Source organism: Bos taurus, chromosome 4 (genome assembly GCF_002263795.3).
Source record: "Bos taurus isolate L1 Dominette 01449 registration number 42190680 breed Hereford chromosome 4, ARS-UCD2.0, whole genome shotgun sequence".
NCBI classification, from domain to species: Eukaryota; Metazoa; Chordata; class Mammalia; order Artiodactyla; family Bovidae; genus Bos; species Bos taurus.
Genome location: NC_037331.1, coordinates 106,732,635 through 106,751,802, shown reverse-complemented (window position 1 = coordinate 106,751,802; position 19,168 = coordinate 106,732,635). Strand labels below are relative to the sequence as shown.

General features: G+C 53.6%; 2 protein-coding genes across 4 annotated transcripts in view; one reads left to right on the top strand and one right to left on the bottom strand.

Annotated features, from left to right (window-relative positions):
- Positions 1–2,609: 2,609 nt before the first annotated feature.
- On the top strand, positions 2,610–12,771 carry FAM131B (family with sequence similarity 131 member B). 2 transcript variants are annotated; one of them, NM_001078072.3, is made up of 7 exons: positions 2,610–2,745; positions 5,181–5,290; positions 5,603–5,638; positions 5,912–6,005; positions 6,881–7,078; positions 9,126–9,269; positions 9,450–12,771. In NM_001078072.3, the coding sequence occupies exons 1-7, from the start codon at positions 2,718–2,720 to the stop codon at positions 9,920–9,922; spliced, it is 1,083 nt and encodes a 360-aa protein (NP_001071540.3). In that variant the 5' UTR covers positions 2,610–2,717; the 3' UTR covers positions 9,923–12,771. The 2 variants fall into 2 exon arrangements, with proteins under 2 accessions (NP_001071540.3, NP_001421729.1); NM_001434800.1 differs by lacking the exon at positions 6,881–7,078.
- Positions 12,772–13,327: 556 nt separating this feature from the next.
- CLCN1 (chloride voltage-gated channel 1) overlaps positions 13,328–19,168 on the bottom strand; it is a 37,610-nt gene continuing 31,769 nt past the window's right edge. The window contains exons 19-21 of one of the 2 annotated variants that reach the window (XM_059885551.1): positions 15,444–15,548; positions 15,260–15,346; positions 13,328–14,744 (exon numbers count right to left, since the gene is read on the bottom strand). In XM_059885551.1, coding sequence (XP_059741534.1) covers positions 14,373–14,744; positions 15,260–15,346; positions 15,444–15,548 — 564 coding nt within the window. In that variant the 3' untranslated portion in view covers positions 13,328–14,372. The remainder of the gene's footprint in view (positions 14,745–15,259; positions 15,347–15,443; positions 15,549–19,168) is intronic. The other variant, NM_001143871.1, reaches the window with a different exon arrangement.

Here is a 19,168-nt window from a genome sequence, read left to right as displayed (position 1 = left end):
AGATAGTATTAATGGCTGCATAATATTCTATTATAGGCATATAGCATGATTTATTTAATTCATCCCTACATTTCAACATGTGTGCTGTGTACAGTGTTTATAATTATTATGAAATTGTGCTCTGATGGGTGCTGTAAATCTTTGTCCACATTCTATTTTTATTTTCTTAGACTATTTCTATAAATGAAATTGCTGTGTCACAATTTAGTAAGAATAGTAATGCATATTTTAAAGATTTTTTTGATCTGCACTGTCAAATTGTCCTCCAGAAAGGTTGTTCCTGTTCATAACAGAACTAGAGTCTTTGACCTTGGCTCAGAAGATGGCAAAGAGACCGGGAAAATGTCTTTAAATGGTAAGAAGTAAGATGATTCAGTACAAGAAGAAGGAAGGAAGCGTATTAGTGTTGTGCCTCTGATAGATTCCTTTTCTCTGACGCTGGAAACACCTTTAAGACAGAATATAGGATGGGACTAAATCATCAAGACTTAGAGTTGACTTGATTTAAATAATCAACCCTGAATATTCATCGGAAGGACTGATGCTCAAGCTGAAGCTCCAGTACTTTGGCCACCTGCTGCAAAGAGCCAACTCATTGGAAAAGACCTTGATGCTGGGAAACATTGAAGGCAAAAAGAGAAGGGAGTGGCAGAGGACAAGATGGTTAGATAGCATCACCAACTCAATGTGCATGAGTTTGAGCAAACTCCAGGAGATAGTGAAGGACAGGGAAACCTGGCATGCTGCAGTCCATGAGGTTGGGAAGGGTCAAACACGACTTAGTGACTGAACAACAGCAACCTTATGCAATTGTGCTAAGGGCACCCAGGCTTGTATCCATGTTTGGACCAGAGGACTGATGAGAATAGTAGAATCAGAAAGCACTCAAAGGGAAGGACAGCTTCAGGTGAGAAGGCGAAAGCAGAGCTGGCCACCTGGTTCATGACTTCTGACCTGGAGAGTCAGTGCTTTCTTTGCTCAAACAACAGGGGTTTGCGAGCATTACTACAGTAATGGAGGCTGTTTCTTCATCTTTTTTTTTTTTTTAACCATCTTTCTATTTTCTTTCCTTTGCAGCTAGACATTATTCTTCAGGAGGGCAAAATCCACTTTGTCCTTCTTGTGTATAACCAACAAAAGCTGACCGGGGGGAAATACTTTCTAATTCCCTCCACTGTCAAACTAAGATAGCAAATCTTGCCACAAAACACACAAGGCGATTAAAATCTAAGCCTACTGACCACTGTTCTGTCTTCTCTTTTGTGGTTCTAGAGATGTAGATCTGGTTTATTTCTTCATGCACAGAGACCAAAGATCAGTTCCGTCTCCATCATCCTATTTCCCAGATCTGCAGTTATTAGTATCTTTCCCCCTCTCTCTCATCTGGGATTCCACAGAACGTAGTGGTTATCACACTAACGGTTCGCTTCTGATTCACAGTTAAAGCTTAAAAGGTTGTCCCCATGAGCCTTGGTCTCTCTCCCTGTCCCGTGCCCACACCAGAGTCCCCTGGTCCACTGCCCTGCTCCCTGTTCAACCTCAGGAGGCACATGAAAGCCGAGCCTGGGTTAGCATTTGCTTCTGACATTTGTGCTCGCCGAGCTGGGCTTACATAAACGGGTCTCTCCTTCCTTTCTCCTGTGACTTTTCTGGACTCCACTTCTTCCCTGCTGTAACTATAGTGCCCACTGACCCTTGTCACCCAGGAAGCCCTAAGTACCTACTTCACCCGACCCCACCAGCCAGACCTCAATCCTCCGGGCTCTTGACCGCCTCTGACACGGTTGTGCTCATCTGTCAGAGAAGACCATGGCTCAGAAAAGTTACATTGGATATAAAACTGTCTTCTAGCTAGCCTCGAGTCCTGACATTTTTATTTCCCTAGAGATGGGACTGAAGGATCTTCTATTTCCCCCTCCCCAATCAGACCTGGAGTTAGGTCATCTGCACAGTCCCCGCATGCCCGACTTTTCCCGCGAGCGCCGAGCCCTGGGAAGTCTAACACGCGATCCGCTTGCAAAGATTTCGCGATCTGTTCGGGCGCATAAAGCAGCGAACAGGAAGCTCCAACCGCGTCCAACCACGCTCCCATTTGTCCCCGAGGCCACCCCGGGAAGAAAACAAGTGTTTGCGGAATTTGGTGGCCAAGGCCCAATAAATCCAGGCTTTATTCTCATTCCACTTTCTCTCTAGGCATCCCCAAGCTCGACCCTCAAAATCAATCTCCCAGATCCGAAGGGTGGGCCCGGGGCTCTCCACCCGGCTCGTGAGACCCCGGGCGGGCATCCTCCGGGTTTCCACCAGCCTCCCCTCTCCACCCCGCCCCGAGCCCAGCGGGAACCCGGCGAGCAGTCCCTCGCGCGGGGCTGGAGAAGGGCGAGGGAGGGAAGCGGCGGCGAGGCTCCCCCAGGGAGCGCGGCGGGGAGTGCAGCGGCGGGGTCGGGGGAAGGGCCGGGAGGCGCCGGCGCAGCCAATCCCCGGGCCGCCCCCTCCCCGCCGCCGCGAGCCGAGCCGGGGCGGGGGAGCCAGGCGGCGGCGGCGGCGGCGGCGGCGGCGACGGAGGCTGCCGCGGGGAGGGATGGAGAGGGGAGGGGGGAGCGGAGCCGAGCGGAGACGGCCGCGGCGCTGCAGAGCGGCTGGGGCGGCGGCGCGGCTCCCGGTGCTCCCCCCGGCGCCCGCCCCGCGTCGGTGAGGGCCCGGCCTGGAGGCCCGGAGCCATGGGCTGCATCGGCTCCCGGACCGTGGGTGGGTACCGCGGCGGCGCGGGCGCGGGCGGAGGCAGGTCTCGGCCCGGCCCGGTCCTCCGGCCCCCTCCCCCACCGCGCCCCGCGCCCGTCCCCGGGATCCCTCTCTCCGCACCCGCCCGGTCCGGCCTCGCTTCCTCACTTTCCCTCCGAGCCCTCGCGGTCCTTGCCTTCATCTCTCCTCGCTCTCCTCGCGCGCGCCTCCTGGGCTTGCATCCCTCAGGGCTCTTTGCATCCGTCTCCCTCTAGCTTCCTTCCGTCGCCCTCCTCCAGGCGCGGTCCCTCTCCATCATACCCCCACCGGCATCCTCTCCGTGACTCTCCCCTACTCTCCCGTCCCCGCACCCTCCACCTCCAGGCCCTGCCTTCCCCAGCGCCTCCTCGCCCCACTCCGTGTCCGGAGCAGCCCCCCCTTGGAAGGACCCCCCAGCCTCAGTCTCAGCCCCGAGTCTCCTTCGCACTCGCCCCCCAACCCATCCACCCACCGCACCCCGCCTCCATCCGGCTTGGATGTTTTGCCCCCATCTCTTTCCTTCTCCGTTGCCTTTTTCTGTCGTCCCTGCCTCCCCCGATTTGCTTTGTTCACGTGCATTTTCCCTCCGGGGCGGGGGCGGGATGAGCCTGGTGCCTCCGGGAGGGCGACGGGTTCCACGCCCGGAGGGAATGGGGCCGCGCTGGGCTGGGGTAGAGGGGACGAGCCGGGGACATCGGAGGAGGCGGGGGGCTGTTAGAGGGCCGGAGAAGGGTCGGAAGCCGGCTCCCCGGAGGGTGGGGCCGGCGGCGGAGGGAACCGGGGACCCGACTGCACCTGTCGGCGGGGCTGGCGGGGCGGGGCCGGCTCTTTATTTACCTTTGGCTTGAGGAAGGAAGCGAGGCGCCTCCTAAGACTTCTCCCCTCTGCCTTGCTACCACCCCTTCTCCCCTACCCCGTGCACCCACTCCGCTCTCACAGCTCAACAGATTGATCCAACCCTGTCCCCAACCCCCTAATTTTTGCAACTCCCAATTTCTCCCGCCTGCATGCCCCAGTGATCTTAGGCTGAGAGAATAATTCGTATTATTATTGCAAACGAACTCACTCTCCAAAAGCCTGATTTCTCTGAGACCGGATATATTCCCATGGATTACCACCACCCCCCCGCCCCCCGCCCCGCTCTGCTTTCACCTCTGCTCGGGGTTCTTTCCCTCCCCCTCCCTGCCCCCCGCGGCTCTGACTCAGCTCTCCCTCTCTTGCAAAGGCCACCTCCCCCCACCCCTCTCTCCCACTCTGTCCTCCCCATCTCCCTTCCCCTCAGAGGTGGTTCCCTGCCTGCCCCATTCCCGCTCTGTTCGCCCAGACGTCCGTCTTTCCCGTTCCCTCCCAGCCACCTCCTGTGCTCTGACCCGTGGCACCATTCGCCTGTAGCCCCAGGGAGAAAATGCCCGCTTTGTAGGGGTCCTTCCTCTCTCAGACCTGTCAACCACAGTGCTTCGGCTTGCAGCATCTATGTCATCCTTACACGCCCAGTACCTCCTGCTGCCGCCCAAGATCACACTCAATTCCCCTCTTCTCAAGAGTGGACCCCTAATCCTAAACTCCGAATCAGAAAACTTTATGCTTGAATGCCCAGCATCTACCACCCCAGTGATTCTTCCCCAAGCCTTCCGGGCAGCACACCCTGCCCTCACACCAGCAGCCTCCCTGTACTAAGAGTCCTCAAACCCCATCCACTCCCTCCCATTGTCTTTTGTCTTCACTCGGACCTGAATTCCCGTTCCCTTAGTTTCTGTTTTTCAAAGTCCCCTGCTCTCTCTCCTCTTTCATTAGCCTGTGTCTCCCACAGTCAGGTAGAATGATCCCATCTCTTTGCTTCTCTGCTCTCATTGCTTCTAGGTGAACACACCCAGCTCTCACCTCTATCCCCACCAAATCTCCTTCCTCTCATACAAATCCACCAGCTCCCATTGAGGGTCCACCAGGAAAGATGCAGTCCTTCCACCTCACATGTAATAAAGCCAACACGGAGGGAAGCTTGGCCTCGGAAAAGTTCTGCCATTGTTTGTAGAGACCTAATAGAGGAAAAGTACAGAACCCAGGCACTCCCATAAAGAAACCCTCAGAGATCCCTTGGGACAGAATGGAGGACTGTTTTCCGGCTAAAACCTAGCCACTGGCCCTTCCATTTAAACAAGAGCAACAAATAAGCTCATGGGACACTTTTCCTAAGTGTGCTGTTCTTGACTGAGCTCAGCGTTGTTATCTCTCGTGCCAAAAACTGGGGGTGAGGGGAGATGTAGAGGGGACTAGGCAATCGGAAGAGAGAGTGGTTGTGGGAGGGGAGGAGGGGCTGGCCCCCCACTTGTGGCATCAGAATTCTGCAGGAAGAAAATAATGAGGGGCCATAGGGGTGGGCACAGGGGGTAAAAGGGACGCAAGTCACCATCTGGCCATCGCAGGAAATGAGGTGATTGCCGTGGATTGGAAGGGCCTGAAGGATGTGGACCAAATCAACATGGACAGCACCAGCTCGCTGCATGGTAGCAGCCTTCACCGGCCATCCACCGAGGTGAGCCTCCCCCAACTCCCGTGCTCAGCTGCCTTCCCGAAAGAGCTCACAAAGACCCCGGAACCACCACGCATAAACCCGGTCCTTCAGCCATCTTCCTGAATTCCAGGATAACATCCCAGACCCGCTCCCAGACTGACCCTTTCACAGAATGTTCCTCCTCTGTTCCTCAAGTACAAGCCCAATGCTCCATACTGAGACCCCAAGTTCCCGGTGTGACTCTCAGAAAAGCCCTGCCTACTTCACACACTTTCGGAAGGCCCTCTGAGGAAGTGCCCTGGGTACCCACCCCCTCTCCTCTTCTCCTTGCAGCAAACCCGGACAGACTTCTCCTGGGATGGCATCAATGTGAGTGCAGCTCCCTCCACCCCCGACCTCCTCCTCCCCCATAACTCCTCTCCCATAGGCCTGCCATAGAACACAGAGCTCCCTGGTTCCAATGGGCCCTGGAAGCCCTCACGTTCTTTACGAACCCCCAAACTTCCAAGAGCAGTTCGGAGGTGGGCTTCCTGGGTATCAGGGTTTCCTATCACCCGTCCTAGCTCAGATCCTTCCTCCTGAACATACAAGCATCCCATACTTTCTTATCCCTCTGCCCCATCTCCCACGTCCCCCTCCCAGCTCTCCATGGAGGACACCACTTCCATCCTTCCGAAGCTTAAGCGAAACTCGAACGCCTATGGCATTGGGGCCCTGGCCAAGTCATCGTTCTCAGGTGAGACTCCCCACCTGGGGATGCTTTCAGACAGAACACTACCTGTGGGCTCCTGGCCTCAGACTCCCTGCCGCTTCAGGCCTGGAAAACACACCCTTATCCCCATATTCCGGGCCTGTTTGCCTTTTCTGTCAAGCCCCTCCAACCCTCCAGACCCCCCCTCATATACGGTGTCCTAGGGCATAACCTCGGAGAAGGCAATGGCACTCCACTCCAGTACTCTTGCCTGGAAAATCCCATGGATGGAGGAGCCTGATAGGCGGCAGTCCATGGGGTCGCACAGAGTCGGACACGACTGAGCAACTTCACTTTCACTTTTCACTTTCATGCATTGGAGAAGGAAATGGCAACCCACTCCAGTGTTCTTGCCTGGAGACTCCCAGGGACGGGGAAGCCTGGTGGGCTGCTGTCTATGGGGTCGCACAGAGTCAGACACGACTGAAGTGACTTAGCAGTAGCAGGGCATAACCTGAGAAGGCAATGGCAACCCACTCCAATACTCTTGCCTGGAAAATCCCATGGATGGAGGAGCCTGGTAGGCTGCAGTCCATGGGGTCATGAAGAGTCGAACATGACTGAGTGACTTCACTTTCACTTTTCACTTTCATGCATTGGAGAAGGAAATGGCAACCCACTCCAGTGTTCTTGCCTGGAGAATCCCAGGGACGGGGGAGCCTGGTGGGCTGCCGTCTATGGGGTCACACAGAGTCGGACACGACTGAAGTGACTTAGCAGCAGTAGCAGCAGGGCATCACCTGCCCTTTTCATGAGACAGCATCCCATGGGGCTAGGGTGGGGATAACGGGGTTCGGAGGGAACCTGGTATGGCTATTGTGTGATGTTCTGGAGGACGTGGGGAATGTCTGGCCCCTCAGGGATTTCGAGAAGCATGAAGGACCACGTGACAAAGCCCACAGCCATGGGGCAGGGCCGGGTGGCCCACATGATTGAGTGGCAAGGCTGGGGGAAGACACCAGCCATTCAGCCGCAGCACAGCCACGAGGCCGTCCGCAGGGACACAGATGCCTACTCCGACCTCAGTGACGGCGAGAAGGAGGCCCGTTTCCTCGCAGGTACTTATTCTCCAGCCCCTCGAGAGACACATTTTCAGGATGGCCAAGACCCACTCTTCAACCTGGTCCCCTGTGGTAGGACTGACTCTGTCCATATGATGACCATCAGACTTCATTTCCCAGCTAGCTCGAATTTCAAGGACTCTGACTTGTTCATTCTGATAAGGGCTCTCAAACTTTTTCTTTAATATTTGTTTATTTATTTGGCTGCACTGGGTCTTAGGTTGTGGCATGTGGGATTTTAGTTCCCAGAGATTGAACCCCAGACCCTTGCATTGGGAGTGCGGAGTCTTAGCCACTGGACTACCAGGGAAGTCCCTCAAACTTATTTTTTATTATCATCTCAGAAGTTGAGGAAAATTAACATGAGATTGTGGGTCCACCTGATGCCATCTCTCCCACATGGTAGGACTATCCAATGTCTGGATTCCCTCTTACAGGGGAAAAATAAAGCAGGGGCCTTAGACTTCAATAGTCTCTGTGTCTACTTATGTTTTATGATGAAAAAGAAAGAAAAGCCTTGGGGTTCTCTTCTAGCCTTTGCCCATCAGCACTTTGCTGTCATGGATTCACTTACAGACAACTTACTTGTTCAACAACCAGAAGATCAAGGGACCTAGGTGAGGAGAGGGTGTGTACAGAAGAGCTTTTATTCAGGAGAGGTAGGAGGCAGGCATATGATGTACTTACAACACTCAGCAGGGGCATCCCTGGTGGCTCAGAGGTAAAGAATCCTGCCTTTTCAGGAGACATGGGTTCGATCGCTAGATGGGGAAGAGCCCCCCTAGAGGAGGAAATGGCAATCCACTCCAGTGTTTTTACCTGGGAAATCCCATGGACAGAGGAGCCTGGTGGGCTATAGTCCATGGGATCGCAAAAGAGTTGGACACAACTTAGCAACTAAATAACATCAATATTGGCCAAGCCTTGGTGGCAGATCTCAATGAGATACTTCAGGAAAAGCTCTGGTGGTGTGCATGGCAGATGAAATACCAGTGGGGAGGGGACATGAACAGGTAGAGGGTAATGCAGGGCAGCTAGCAAAGTAAGCTTCAACTTACTCATGGCTTTGACTAGCATGGGAACCCCAAGTCTATGCACCTTCATTACTCTGTTCCCGCTCCCTTGCCGTCCCAGACCTTAAACTTTCAGCCTGATACCACTGTAGACCTACAATCCCTCCCATTTAGATTCCTCTGGCCTTGACTACCTAGCACTAGCTACCATTCCTAAAAAATTCTGAGGATAAACTTCTGGAAATCCTCAATTTTAATCCCTTATGATACCTCACCAGAAGACCCCCCAACTCTTTCCCCTAGGAATTCTAAGTCTGACCTGGGAAGTCACCCATGATTTTGCCTTGTTTTAGGGCATATACAAAAACTGTGCTGTCCGATACAGTAGCTGCTGGCCATGTGTGGCTGAGAATTGAAATGCGGCTAGTCCAAACGGAGACGTGCCATAAGTGCAGAATATCGACTGGACTTCAAAGACTTTGTGTGAATAAAAGAACGTAAAATATCTCAATAATTTGTATACGGATTATACATTGAAATGACAGTTTTATATAGATTAGGTTAAAGATGTATTATTAAAATTCATTTTACCTGTTTCTCTTTCATTTTAACATGACTACTAGACAGTTTTAAGGGAGAAGGCAATGGCAACCCACTCCAGTACTCTTGCCTGGAAAATCCCTGGACAGAGGAGCCTGGTAGGCTTCAGTCCATGGGGTCACTAAGAGTTGGACACGACTGAGCATCTTTACTTTCACTTTTTACTTTCATGCATTGGAGAAGGAAATGGCAACCCACTCCAGTGTTCTTGCCTGGAGACTCCCAGGGACGGGGGAGCCTGGTGGGCTGCCGTCTATGGGGTCACACAGAGACGGACACAACTGAAGCGACTTAGCAGCAGCAGCAATTTTAAATTGCACAAATGACTCGTGTTAAATTCCTGTTGAACAGCACCGCACTGATGCTCCCTCCCCAGGCATGTGTCTAAGCTTCCTGGAGGTGTCTTGTGCTAACTACCTTTCTTCTCCCAGGTGTCATGGAACAGTTTGCTATCTCCGAGGCCACTCTCATGGCCTGGTCTTCCATGGATGGTGAGGACATGAGTGTCAACTCCACCCAGGAAACACTGGGCTGCAACTACAGTGACAACTACCAGGAGCTGATGGAGAGTCAGGGTGAGGACTGGTTCCAGAATCCAACCCCAGAAGCCACCTCCATTCATCTCTAAGGCTTTGTGTTCACATCAGCTTTCCTATTGCCTGCCACATCCCACCCCCATCTCAATTCTCTGTGCTGCTGTTGCTGCCTTTGATGATGTTCTGGGACCCCACCAACCTTCCTGATTCTCTTTCCAGATGCCCTCGCTCAAGCCCCGATGGATGGCTGGCCTCATTCCTATGTGTCCCAGGGCATGTACTGTCTGGGGTCATCGGATGCCTGGGAAGCCAGCGACCAGTCCCTCATTGCCTCTCCGGCCACAGGATCCTATCTCGGGCCTGCATTTGGTGACTCACAGCCTAGCCTGCATGAAATGGGACCTTCCCAACCTGCTTCGGGATACTCTGCTCAGGAGCCGTCGTCTTTGCTGGGGGGAGACACTGACTGGGCTCCAGGGGTGGGCGGGGTGGACCTGGCCGGGGGCCCCGCCGAGGAGGAGAAGAGGCCGCTGGCCCCTGAAGAGGAAGAAGATGCGGGGTGCCGGGACCTGGAGTCCCTCTCCCCACGCGAGGACCCCGAGATGTCCACCGCTCTCAGCCGGAAGGTGTCTGACGTCACATCCTCAGGCGTGCAGTCCTTTGATGAGGAGGAAGGCGAGGCCAACAACTAGCTTCCTCCCACTTCTCACCCAGCCGTCCACTCCCGCCTGAGGGGTCTGGCTGCAACCACACCTTCCTCCTTCCCCCAGCAGCGCGCCTGAAACCTGGGCAAGAAGACCCTGATGAGCCCAGGCGTCCTCGCCAGCAAAACGGAGGGCCGGGGTGGAATTTTATCCGGGCTTATGCTGTAGAGACCACAGGTCCAGGAATTGAGGCCCGGGCAACCGAGATGGCCCGGAACTTCGCTTGCCTGCGGGCTTCTGGGTCTGCGGCAGCGGAGCCCCCGTGTGCATCCCGAGCACAGGAGCACCGTGCCCTGGATTGCCGTTCTCTGCTCCCTGATCTCGTCTTCCAGAAGCCTCCACTGTGGCTGTCTGAAGGCCTCCTTTCTCCACGTCACTCTCGCTCTTCACGACTCTTTTCTCTGGCTGTGGCCCAGGCTCAGCCCTCCTATGAGGCACGGACCTGCGGGGCTGTTGGATGTGGTTCGATGGACCCGGGGCGGGGCGGGGGGGAAGCAACGTACAGACCACGTCTCCTTGGAGAGTGGAGAGTCTACCCTCAGAGGTAACTTGGCTTCAGAGATGAGGGGTCGCAGAGGCGGTGGACATGGCAGCTGGGACGCACAGGGGCCCGATGGTCATTGGTAAGACCAGGGACAAACACGGGCCACGTGCTTTGAGATCTTGAGTATATCCAGTAGGTGAACAGAGGACCCCACGGACCTGGGAAAGGACCCCCACCAGGGCTGGCTGCTCCAGCTCTTTTTCCCTTTTTCTGCCTTCTTCCATCCCCTGCTCTGGGAGCCCCGGCCCGCCCCCCACCCAAGGGGAGACGCGGAATGCTGGTGTCCTGGCCAGACAGGAAGCATGAAGCTGCCTCCCTCCATCCAGCCCTAATTCTCTGGAGCTGTTTACACTTTTCTCTTTGCCTTTTCTACATTTTTATAACTTCTTGGGGACTCAGGGTTGAGTGCGGGTGGAGGGAGGGGTCTGGTGCTGTCAGGCACCCCCCTGATTGGGGCGGGGGAGGGGGGTTGGTGTTAGCTGAGGAGCAGTGAGGGTGCTTGGCTCCCTTTGCCCCCCCTCACCTCCTCCCAGGACTCCCAGGAGGACCTCACAGGTGTCCCCCCTCCCTCCCCAGACCTGCGGAAGAAGAGAGGAGGACCAGGTATTCTTCCTTCCAGTATGGTTTACAATGAGGCATAAGCCCCTGAAACTGCTTGCCCTCCCACACTGACTCGCCATTCTGGGGTGGGGGTGGGGGTTGGGGGGGAACTTCTGGGCAGCCGGTGAAGCCCCAGGACTAATGTCACAGAGCCTGATGACAGGGGTTGGGTTGAAGGGTAGAGTGGAGAGTCCACCCCCGCCCCGGCTGCAGAGTGAGGCAGCTGAGCGCTGGGGTGGCTCCGTCCATGTATGACCCTGCCCCCCATCAAGCCCCTACTGTCATACACACGTGCCCCTGAAATGCAACCGAGGCCACGTCCCACGTCTTCTGGGGGAGGGGAGGATGGCCACCCTCCGAGGGCGTGGTTCCTGGAGGAAACGGGTGAGCAGGGTGAGCCCAGGTAGGTGATCACACCTCATCCAAAGCGGTTACGGGTTGTGTGTGATCATGTGACCGGACATTGCTGGCCCCACCCTGCACCCACTGTTGCAGGTCCTTGGGGTTTTGAGGGTCACGGTTTCCTCCTCTCAAGGGGTCCCTGTTTGCTCACCTTGTGCACCCTGCCCTCTCTCTAAGGCATCATCCTTTTCTCTTTACTCTGACCCGCTTCGTGCCCCATCTTCCACCCCCAGACCGCAGGGGACATCCAGTCCAGGGAGCGGGTTCATTCATCAACAGTTCCTTTTCCGCTCAGGGCCCTGTGGAGTCAGGAAAGGTCATCTAAAGCAGCGTTCTCTCCTTCCTCCTTCCCCGAGGAAGCCCAGCGGTCCCTGCCAGTCTTGCCAAAAGATGGCTAAAACTCTGAAGGACTCTAGTAGAGTTCAGATGTGAGCTCGAGCGGGGGTGGGGCTCAGCCTCTGCGGGGCGTTGGCAACACTGCAGACCAGAGGTCTCGTGGGGCGGGGTCTGCATTTGCAAGCAGCTCCCCCTCTGCTCTGAAGAGGGAGAAAACCCGAGGAGCCAGCCTGGGACCCTCTTAAGATTCTTCCAAGGGAGGGACTGCCTCTCTGGTGCTGGGGGCCAGGGTGCATGGGGTTTGCTTGTAGCCTATTTTAGGGGGAGGGGAGGGGCATGTGCCGGAAGAGGCTGCTGGGGGTGGGGGAGGGTTGCTTTTTCTTTGGGGTTAAAGGCTGTGCAGCACGTTTTAGAACAGCCCCCAGAATGGGGCTGTCTATATCATTGTGAATGAAACTGCTCTTGCTAAATTATTTTCTTCTGGTGGGGAGGGTGCACCTTCATTTTCAATTCACTTTATTAAAGGAAAATCGCAATCTTCCATTCCTCCCCTCCCCCCATCGCCCCCCACCCCACCCCCACACCTTCCTCTTAAGGAGGGAATCTTGGTGAATGAGTTATTACCTCTCCTCGCACCCCCACCTGTACATCCCATACTCCGTCTTCCAGGTCTGGGAAATATCCATTTTTATGGCCAGTCTTAGCATGTTTTCTTAATGTGACATTTTCACCCCAGGCCCAAGAGAGATTCTATGACATATATGACAGAGAGAATTATATATAAATATATATATAAATACTATAGATTATACACACAGGAGCAGGGGCTCCAGGGCCCACGGCTAGGCCCCTCCCCAGCTGCAGCCTCTCTCTCTCGGCCCTGGGGAGGCGGAAGGGGTGTCCTGCTGGAGATGGTTCCAGGCTGTGTTCAATGGCACTAAACACTGTGGTGGCATCTTCGGCTATGAGTGTCTTATTTGGGGGGTGGTGGAGGCTGGGCATGGGGCGGGAAGGAGGAGGATGCCAGGGATGGGCACAACTAAAGAATTAAAGGAGGCATAACAGTAGGCTCCGGGAGTTGGTGATGGACAGGGAAGCCTGGCATGCTGCATGCAGTCCATGGGGTCGCAGAGTCTGACACGACTGAGCAGCTGAACTGAACTGAAAAGAAGGGAGCAACGAAAGCCTTGGGCGGTGGATTCAAGAGCACCTGGGACCACTTGCAGAGAAGGCAGGGTAATGGCAGGCTCCCTGTCACTGGCTTGGGGAGGATAAGGGTCTCTGACTTCCCAAGTGCCGGAGGCATCAAAGAGCTGGGCCATTTCAACACTGAACCTCTAGGAGAGGAATACAAAGGACCAGCCCCGAAGAAGCGTGGGGGTGAACCAGTGGCCCAGCTGCCCTGAGCCTTGGCTCTGGGCAGGAGAAGCCCCGGCTAGATCAGCTCAAGAACAGAGCTGACCCTCGGGCAGGACAGATCAAGGACGACAGTGGGAGAGGGAGTGACCTGGAAACCGGAGGGTGAGGAAGCTGTAATTCGAGATGCCAGAGGGAGTAAAATAAATCCATCAGGGCCGCGTGACTGTTGAGCCATAAGGTACCGCCCCTTCCACACAGAGCCTTCCCGTGACCGTCCCTCTTCTAGGCTATTCCCCCAATAGGCTCTGTATGCATGTCTCACTGCCTAAATGGAGGACGGAGAGGGAAGTAGGAATGGCCTTTTCCCGCCCGAGAAATTGAGGCCAGACCCTGGGAGCTCAGATGGTAAAGCATCTGCCTGCAGTGTGGGAGACCCAGGTTCGATCCCTGGGTTGGGAAGATCCCCTGGAGAAGGAAATGGCAACCCACTCCAGTACTCTTACCTGGAAAATTCCATGGACAGAGGAGCCTGGTAGGGCTACAGTCCATGGGGTTACAAAGAGTCAGACACAACTGAGCAACGTCACTTTCTAGTAGGAGCCGGAATAGAGTCTGGAGGCAAATTTCAGGGAGTGGCTTCGGGCAAGTGGAGGACAGGGTGGAGGGCTCTGAGAGAAGGCGCTGTGGATGGTTTGCGAGTACATTCAAGGGCCATCAGTCCACGAGGCCATGAGGTGGTCCCATCTCCTCCTCCAGCATGCCACAGGCAGGACCACAGTCATCCTGGGTCTCCCTTAACCCACCCCCTGGGGAACTGATGGGAGGATGGGCAAGGCCGGGAAGGCACTGGGACAAGAACACTGGGGGCGGGGGAGGGTGTGTTGTGGGGGATGCACGGGAGAGGCAGGTATTCCCCACCCACACACGGGCAAACTCAGGAAGCCCATGGAATATCAGGGGCCCTTCACACAGATCCACTGCCTATCTGGGGTTGGGAGGGCAAGGCCCAAATGACTGACCAAGGCTACCCCCTGCCCAAATTCCAGTTCTTCCTCCAAGGATCACATTTTTAAAAACTCCCAGGAGAGGCCATGTATTGATGTGATGCCCACCAGCTTTAGGAAGCACACTTTCCCACACGTGCACCCTGTGTGCACTGTCCTGGGTTCCTGGACAGTCTTCGTGAGGAAATGCAGGTCAAAGAATCAGTTCGTCCCCATCCTCCTCGTCCGTGGAGCGCAGACTGGGGCCCTGCAGGATGTCGGCCAGCTCCTCCTCGGGCCCTGGCCCCTCCACCAGCTCCAGCTCCTCCAGCTCGCTCTCTGCCTTGGCCGGAGCCCCGGAGAGGGGGCGCTCCGGGAAGGGGGATGGCACGGGGGTCTCTGGGGAGGCAGGGGTCACGTCCCCTGCCCCAGTGGCCCCAGCTCCATCCTCAGGCAGGCTCCAGCCCTCTGCAGGAGGGAGCGGGACCCCAGTGTTCTTCCGAGTGGAAGTTGTACTCCGGAAGCTGGCAAGAGGGGGGCGGAGCTGCACCCCAGACTTGGTGTGTCCCTCAATGGCCTTCTGCAGCTGGGGAGCACAGGGAAGGGGAGAGAGGGTAGGACACGGGGAAGGAAAGAAGACAAGACAGGAGCAGTGGAGAAATGGACAATCAAAGGAAAAGCAATGGGAAAGGTATAGCGAGGCAGGGGTGAATCGAAGGGAGAAGACAGAAAAAGGAAAACGGGGGCATAATGGACAAAGAGCCTCACCTGCAGAGCAGTGAAATCTCAAGAGCCCTGACCCAGGATCTCTTTCGCCCGGTCCCCAACCCCCAGGCCGCCTTCAGCCACGTCCCATCTGCCCGCTCTTTCACGCCCCTCCCCAGCGGCACACCCATGAGACCGTGACTCAGGCCCTGTGCCCCCATTCCAAGCCCATGCCATCCTGAGAATATAGGGGGGCTGCCACCCCCTACCCCCTCCAGTCTCTGCGTGAGAAACAGGTGGGAAATCCGGACCACCTCCTGGATGTTAGAACCAGCCCCTCCCCACCTCACCCCTTCCTCCCACTGCTACTCCAACGGGGAGACACATCGCTCTTACCTCCTCCAGGGCCAGCACACCCCTCAGCTTCCCCATGCTGGTCACGTAAGCAAGGTGGAGGCCCAGGAGGGAGAAGAGGGTGTGGGTCTACGAGGACAGAGTGCTAGGTAAGGTCAGCATGGTGGCCCCACCCCTTCCCGTCCTCCCGGAAGCCCTGCTGGGTGGGCGTTGGGCAAGGACTTGCCTTGTGCAGAGTTGTCTGCTCCACCAGCTGGAAGGGGGACTGGTCAATACAGCAAGAGTCAAAACAGACAGGCTGGCCCAGCTGCTCCTGCTCCCAGGCCTCAATCTGCCAGAGAGGAGAGCCGTCACCCAATATTGGAGCCCCCTTAAACCCCAGATCCTTGATCCCAAACTGCCCTCCAATCCCTGGCCCAGAATCCTGAAATAGGCTGTGAAACTATCAATCACAGCTCCTCCAGGTCGCTGGCCCACCTCCCTTTGCCCCAATAAATTCTCCTCCCTCCTCCAGCCCCAAATCAACCTTCAGCTTCAGGTGCTCAAAACACGCCCCCTTCTTCCTGGTGCCCCAAACGCTTGTTATTCCCCATCCATCTTTCCAGTCTTGTTTTCTACTACTCCTGTAATTTTCTTGGGCTCCAAAATCACTGAGGACGGTGGCTGCAGCCATGACATTAAAAGACACTTACTCCTTACAAGAAAAAGTATGACAAACCTAAACAGCGTATCAAAAAGCAGAGACATCCCTTTGTCAACAAAGTCCATCTAGTCAAAGCTATGGTTTTTCCAGTAGTCACCTACGGCTGTGAGAGCTGGACCATAGAGAAGGCTGAGCACCAAAGAACTGATGCTTTTGAACTGTGGTGCTGGAGAAGGCTCTTGAGAGTCCACTGCACTACAAGGAGATCAAACCAGTCAGTCTTAAAGGAAATCAACCCTGAATATTCACTGAAAGGACTGATGCTGAAGCTCCAATGTTTTGGCTACCTGATGCAAAGAGCCAACTCCTTGGAAAAGACTCTGATGCTGGGAAAGATAGAAGGCAGGAGGAGAAGGGGGCAACAGAGGATGAGATGGTTGGATGGCATCACTGACTCAATGGACATGAGCCTGAGCAAACTCTGAGAGAACCAGCAAGGGTCTTGCTCCATCTTAGACTTGCCTTAGCTCTGGACTGAACTCCTCCAGAGTGCTGTGAAGCATCCATCGTTGTGTGTCATGAATAAACCTGCAGGCTGACCTTTTACAAATCAGATCTTGGCGAAACTTTATTGGATTTAAAGAGCTGTTCTGGGTCACATGGCACTTTGTTGACTCAAACAAGCTGCTTTTGTGTGTGTGTTTGGTTGGTTTGTTCTACATTGTATTGCTTTGTCTGTGACCAAAGCAATAAGGCAAAAGTCCAACTGTGCTTTGGATTTTAGATTTGCATGCCCAAATCCCCAAGGTTCCAAATAATCCAGTATCACTGTGGGTCTCATAAACAAATTTTAAATTTTCTGTAACCTCTCTGTCCCCTCCTAATGTGCTAGAGAAAACTTTCAGGAGTCCCTTGGACAGAAAAGAGATCAAACCAGTCAATCCTAAAAGAAATCAACCCTGAATATTCCCTGGAAGGACTGATGCTGAAGCTGAAGCTCCAATACTTTGGCCACTGGATGCAAAGAACTGACTCATTGGAAAAGACCCTTAGCAGGTATGTTGCAGACAAGGTTTACTTATATGATAGGGAGCGAGACCCTTGCCGATACTGGTTTGGTTGGTGCTGCCGTCCTGCAGTGTGCTCTGATCATTCCTGGCCTCCCTGGTTCCATTTTCCCTGTCCTCAGGGAACAATAGTAGCAGAACCATTTCCTGTGCACACGCACCAAGCACTTCTCTGCGCCAAGCATTATGCTAATTGCTTCACTCCTTGAGTCCTCTGCCCTATGGTTATCTCTATTTTACAGATGAGGAAAAACAGAGGAACAGAGTGCCTAAGTGTTTGTCCTTAAATGCTTAAGATTACACAGAGGTGGGCATCTGACCTTGACTGCCCATCATGTCCCAGGAACCCCAGTTTTCATCTGCTCTAGGTTTGATGTGATTCCACGACTTTAAAAAGCTCAGCATCAGTTACAAACCAGGGCTCTAATGGGTGTGTATTCCTAACAGAGCGGTGGAATTAGACAAGTCATAGCAAAGACTTCTGGTGACCTAGAATTGAATTCTTTGACTATTCCCAAAGGTGTCATCTTGATATTGTCAAGGGTGTCATCTGTATCCAGCCTGAAAATACATTCAAAATATCCTGAAGTTTGACTCCTATTGTATCTTATCCTTCGAAAGAGTCATGGTGGGTCCCATGGGAGTTGAGAGCTGCTTAAAGTCTTCCCTGAGACAGATATCAGCTAAAAATGTATCATCAATCTTCTTTTTATCCCTAGTTGCACTTTATTTCCTGTGGTTATTAAATAACCTCACTGATCGACTAGGTGGCTTTCTTTGGTGCATTAAAAAAAAAAAAAAAAAGTATTATTGGTTTCAGCAGCCTAGTAAAGTACTCCTTCATTGTAGTTAAGACCCATCTGATTCCTGCTTGTGGGTAGAAGGAATAGTTCGATTTTTTTCATCTGTGATTATCCATTTGATTTTTCAGGTCATTTATCCAGATATGTTGTGTGTCTTGAGGGGTACAAAGGGGAGAAAGGGAAGACCTGCCTTTCTTTCCTGTCACTAACCACCCTCTCCTCCAATCTTGAGTACTTTTAATTTTTAGCACATATATATTCTGGATGGGATTTTCCAGGTGGTTCAGTGGTAAAGAATGCAGGAGATTCAGGAGAGTCAGGTTGATCCCTGGGTCGGGAAGATCCCCTGGAGGAAGAAATGGCAATCCACTCCGGCATTCTTCCCTTGAAAATCCCATGGAGAGAGGAGCCTGGTGGGCTACAGTCCATAGAGTTCCAAAGAGTTAGACACACGCATGGATGCATATATTCTGGACATCCAGTAGATATTTCTTTGAAGATAATATACATTATGGTATTTTATCAGCTACATACTTTTTGTTGTTTGCTCATTTTGCATATCTAATTTTATATTTTAATTTTGAGATAAATTTCCCATGAAAATTACCATTTGAACCATTTTAAGTGTACAATTAAGTGGCTTTTAGTACATTCGAAATGTTCAACCATTGGCAACGTCAAATTTCAGAGAGAGAGAGGGGTGGATGGTTGAATAGGAATTAGGGAACTGGTTTATATAGTTGTGAATGCTAAAAACTCTGGTATTTCAGCCACATACTTTTAAAGCTCTACCTTTCAGCCTTTGCAGCAAGCTTGCCTTCTCTTTTACTAAATGGAATGGTTGCTAATGGATTTTATTGGTGTCTCTCCACACCCCAGGGTAGTTCTGATCTGCACAGCTCAGCCATGTGTTCCCAATCTGTTCCGTGTGCCATGTTCTGGTCACTCAGCACAACCTGCTCCACCCAAGTGCTTGATTTTCTCTCTCATGGACTCAACAGCCACCTCTTTGCGGAAATAGGCATTTGTCCCAAGGAGGCACCACTGTCGGAATTTGCCCTCAGTCTGTGGTTCTTCCCAGTCTCGCTTCCTGGAATCTTCCCATTGTCCACTGTCTCAGGGCCCAGATCAACCTAGCATAGTAACTTCACCAGGCACTGATTTCCCCATTTTAGTTTGGATGCTGTTCTTCCACCTCCATTTGTATAAGAGTTGGCTGCCCCGTGCCATTTTCCTGCAGGTAAGTGTCATCCTTCCCACATAGCGTCTGCCTGGTCCAGAGCACCCCTAACGTCTCAAAGCCCTAGGGCTCATCCTATCACCATTGGCCCATCTAAACACAGAGGTCAAAACTTCCTTCTCCTGAAATGACACTGGTCCCCATGAGGACACTGCCATGTTTCCCCACCTCCAAGCAATGTGCCCAGCACCACTCCAT

Coding starts and splice junctions, on each gene's coding strand:
- FAM131B (NM_001078072.3), top strand. CDS start 2,718: ATGGGCTGCATCGGCTCCCGGACCGTGG. Junction 6,006..6,880: donor GGCCAAGTCATCGTTCTCAG/GTGAGACTCCCC, acceptor CTGGCCCCTCAG/GGATTTCGAGAAGCATGAAG. Junction 7,079..9,125: donor GGAGGCCCGTTTCCTCGCAG/GTACTTATTCTC, acceptor TTCTTCTCCCAG/GTGTCATGGAACAGTTTGCT.